This window comes from Gigantopelta aegis, unplaced genomic scaffold, assembly GCF_016097555.1.
Source record: "Gigantopelta aegis isolate Gae_Host unplaced genomic scaffold, Gae_host_genome ctg5832_pilon_pilon:::debris, whole genome shotgun sequence".
Lineage (NCBI taxonomy): Eukaryota > Metazoa > Mollusca > Gastropoda > Neomphalida > Peltospiridae > Gigantopelta > Gigantopelta aegis.
Genome location: NW_024534665.1, coordinates 1 through 3,407, shown reverse-complemented (window position 1 = coordinate 3,407; position 3,407 = coordinate 1). Strand labels below are relative to the sequence as shown.

Sequence of the window (3,407 nt, the reverse complement as noted above, 5' to 3'; positions counted from 1 at the left end):
CACTGGTTTTCTTTTACCTTGGTGGACAAAGATACATCTGGGTGTTCTCTGACGGACATCCAATCTGCAAGGGTATTTCCGTCGGATAAGTGTCGTTAAACATTCATACATTCCGTCAGATAACTTGACATCGCGACGTTCTTTCAAAATTTTGTCCTGAACGATATTGATTTGCGTTTTGCCAGTGGCTTCCACCATGAGGGCTTGGAACGAAGCATGCTCCCCTCAGTATGGTGACGTCAGAAATATAATATTCTTTGATTTCTTTTCCGAAGTCAAAGGTACCCGCCTGTTCCACGTGCAATTTCAAAAAATCTTGTATCTCCTTGGTCCCCGCCCCTGTGTGTGCTGTAACCTCACCGTGGTGCAGGGGTGTAACATTCTCTTTGAGAATGGCCAATACAGCACAAATTGAAGTTTAGAGTAAAATTCAGTATCCGTAAAATTCTGTGATATTTGTATTTGTATTTTTGGCACAGTTCTTTACACTGTTTTTGTTTAAATCTTGAATTTTTATATTGATGTTGATCATCACTTTATTTATTTGCATTATCATAGTTTGACACCCAATAGCCGATGTATTTTTCGTGCTGGGGTGTCGTTAAACATTCATTCATTCATTCATTCATTCCTTGGTCCCCATGGAGTCGACGCCGTACATCAGTGGTTCTGGAAAGGGTCCTTTGTAGTCTTGATGTTCTTGGGTATTACAATAGTGTGGGCAGTACCCTTTCTTCAATTCAGACAACTCGGAAGCTTTGGGTAAGGCCGCCAGTATCATAGGTAACACGTTGAGACTGCCTACCACGCGAATGTCCAGTCCTATCTCCATGAGCATGTACATGATCTTGGATCTGCTGTAGATGATCTTTGTCGGGTACATGGACTGGTCGATCATATGCTCCAGTAGAAAGTATCCATTGTAGGCCTTGTTGTTGTGGGCCACAGCTGTGAAGCCTTTGTGGGCGATGTTAAACAGCCACCAGCAAAACTCTTTGTGGGCTCAGTCACCATCACAATTGCCCCTGCGCGTGCTGTAACCTCACCGTGGTGCAGGGGTGTAACATTCTCTTTGAGAATGGCCAATACAGCACAAATTGAAGTTTAGAGTAAAATTCGGTGTCCGTAAAATTCTGTGATATTTGTATTTGTATTTTTGCACAGTTCTTTACTGTTTTTGTTTAAACCTTGAATTTTTATATTGATGTTGATCATCACTTTATTTATTTGCATTATCATAGTTTGACACCCAATAGCCGATGTATTTTTCGTGCTGGGGTGTCGTTAAACATTCATTCATTCATTCATTCATTCATTCCATCACAATTGAGCTGTTGGTGTCCACACGTATTTTAACAGGGTGACTTGGTGAAATTACCCTTCTAGTCTCGGGTGTTACATTTGTCACATCGAAATCCACAACACAGTGCTTTACACTGTGTGAATTGTTATTTTGATGTTGATCTTACCATAGTTTCAAACCCAATAGCCGATGTATTTTTCATTCATTAATTCATTCTTAAAGGAAGGGACAATTAAGGCATTTGGCCTGGATGCATATTCAACGATATTGCTTAATATCAACAAGTATAATCGCATAGTTAATTAATAAAACGGTTAAATGTGACGGCTATTATATATAACGGGCGCAGCCATTTTGTACCATCTCAATGAGTAGCTCTCTGGCGAGCTGGTGGTTACGTAATACTTAACGCGTAACGTCAAGAATGAGCCTTAGAACTACAGAAACACAATCTACCTGGTTTTTGCGGGATGATAAATAGTCATACATTGCAATGTTCTGTAATGAAACACATCCCAGTAAGCCAGCAATAAGTATATCCAGCACTATATATATTATTTTTCAATACAAACTAAAATACCATTGTCAAAGTGGCTACACAACAAGTCGAAATAATTAACAATGTTTTGTCCATGCATTAACCTACGTACTGAAATGATACACGGAGTGTTTTCTTAGTTAATTGGTCTATGCTGTTAGTTGTTTCTACCTGTGTGTATTTGATTGGTAACCAGACGAGCCAATTAATTGACGCTGTCTAGACACAAAAATACATACCGGTATTGTGGAATATTACCTGTCGCCCCTAAAATGGTAATGGACATGGTTTATTACTGTAAATAGTTGTGTAAAACTATTGATTACGTAGACGTTTTCATCTAAAACCACAAAACTGACCAATTACGTAGTCCCAAAGAAAAGAAAATTATCACTTTGGTATCGTGGGTTGTTGTTTTTGCTCCAACGTAGCATATCAATAGGCCTAATAGTGTACATTTTTCCTTTGGATTATTTAACAGAGTGAAATACTACAACCCCATTTTGTTCCGTTAATGCAACTTGAAATATATTTAGTTAAATAGTTTATTATATTATTACGTCATATATGCGGTTTTACAAGTCAGGTTGATCAAAGAGGAGCGACTTGTCGAAAATTACTGCTTTTGTTTACACTGTACATACAGGAGATGGTCAGGAGCTGATGTTACTTCGCCCCAAGCTATCCCACCGGACGTCACAAAAAACGAAACAAAATGGCTGCCCCCAGTTAGCAGGAATAATCATGAGTAGTATGGGGGCCTGTTGAGGGCCATGGCCTACTTTCCGTGACCTTGACCTTGGTGTGATTCATAGGTGTGACGTCAGTCTGACCTTGGGGTGTGTATGGCATACTTGGTGTATGACTCATCATGACCGACTTAGAGGGAAGTGGCATACCTGAGAGGTGTGTGACCCTGAACAATGTTAGTGTCCTTGATAAGACCTTGGGCCTACCCTCTCAGCGTATAAAAAAGGGGTATTTTGGGACTTAATTTCATTCGCTTGCCGAACACTAATACAAACGAGATCTATATTAATTGTTGCTGTGGGGAAAATAAATATCGAGGAAAAGAATTGTCAACGCATCCTTTGAAACCAAGTCTTTAAAAAAAAACCCAGAGTCTTCAGAAAAACGGTAAGTGTGTTAAAACTATTTATTTATTAAAAAATATCGCAGCTGAACAACGATACGGTATTATATCGAGGGTAAATAAAAGGGGGAGAGATGAAGATCGAAAAATGGGATGGGGTAATACCAACACCAATATAATTTCACAACATCAATGTTCTCAACTTCTCAGTGCAATTTAAAACAACAACAAAAACACTTTAAAAAAAAAAAAAAAAAAAGCCCCAACAAGTGTGTTTATGTATAACACCATAAATGAATATCTAATACTGAGAATGCAGAACAAGTGTTAATAACTTATACTTTTTATAAATAGTATATTAAAATAAAACTTACCCTATTTGACAATCCATCGATGAAGCCATTTTTAATATGTTAAGTATGTCATTAAATTAAATTACCCCGGAATACACAGTAGAGTCTAAGATACAAACA

General features: G+C 38.2%; 1 protein-coding gene across 1 annotated transcript; it reads right to left on the bottom strand.

Annotated features, from left to right (window-relative positions):
• Positions 1-625: 625 nt before the first annotated feature.
• LOC121366464 lies at positions 626-2,711 on the bottom strand. The gene is made up of 2 exons (XM_041490912.1): positions 2,624-2,711; positions 626-957 (listed from the first exon to the last, which is right to left on the bottom strand). Exons 1-2 carry the CDS (start codon positions 2,709-2,711, stop codon positions 626-628), a joined length of 420 nt encoding a protein of 139 aa, XP_041346846.1.
• Positions 2,712-3,407: the final 696 nt, after the last annotated feature.

Bases quoted from the DNA above. Each gene is read 5' to 3' on its own strand.
- LOC121366464 (XM_041490912.1), bottom strand. From the start codon at position 2,711: ATGAGTCATACACCAAGTATGCCATACACACCCCAAGGTCAGACTGAC. The intron at 958-2,623 runs GTAGGCCATGGC...TCGCCCACAAAG, and splicing joins CAAGGTCAAGGTCACGGAAA to GCTTCACAGCTGTGGCCCAC.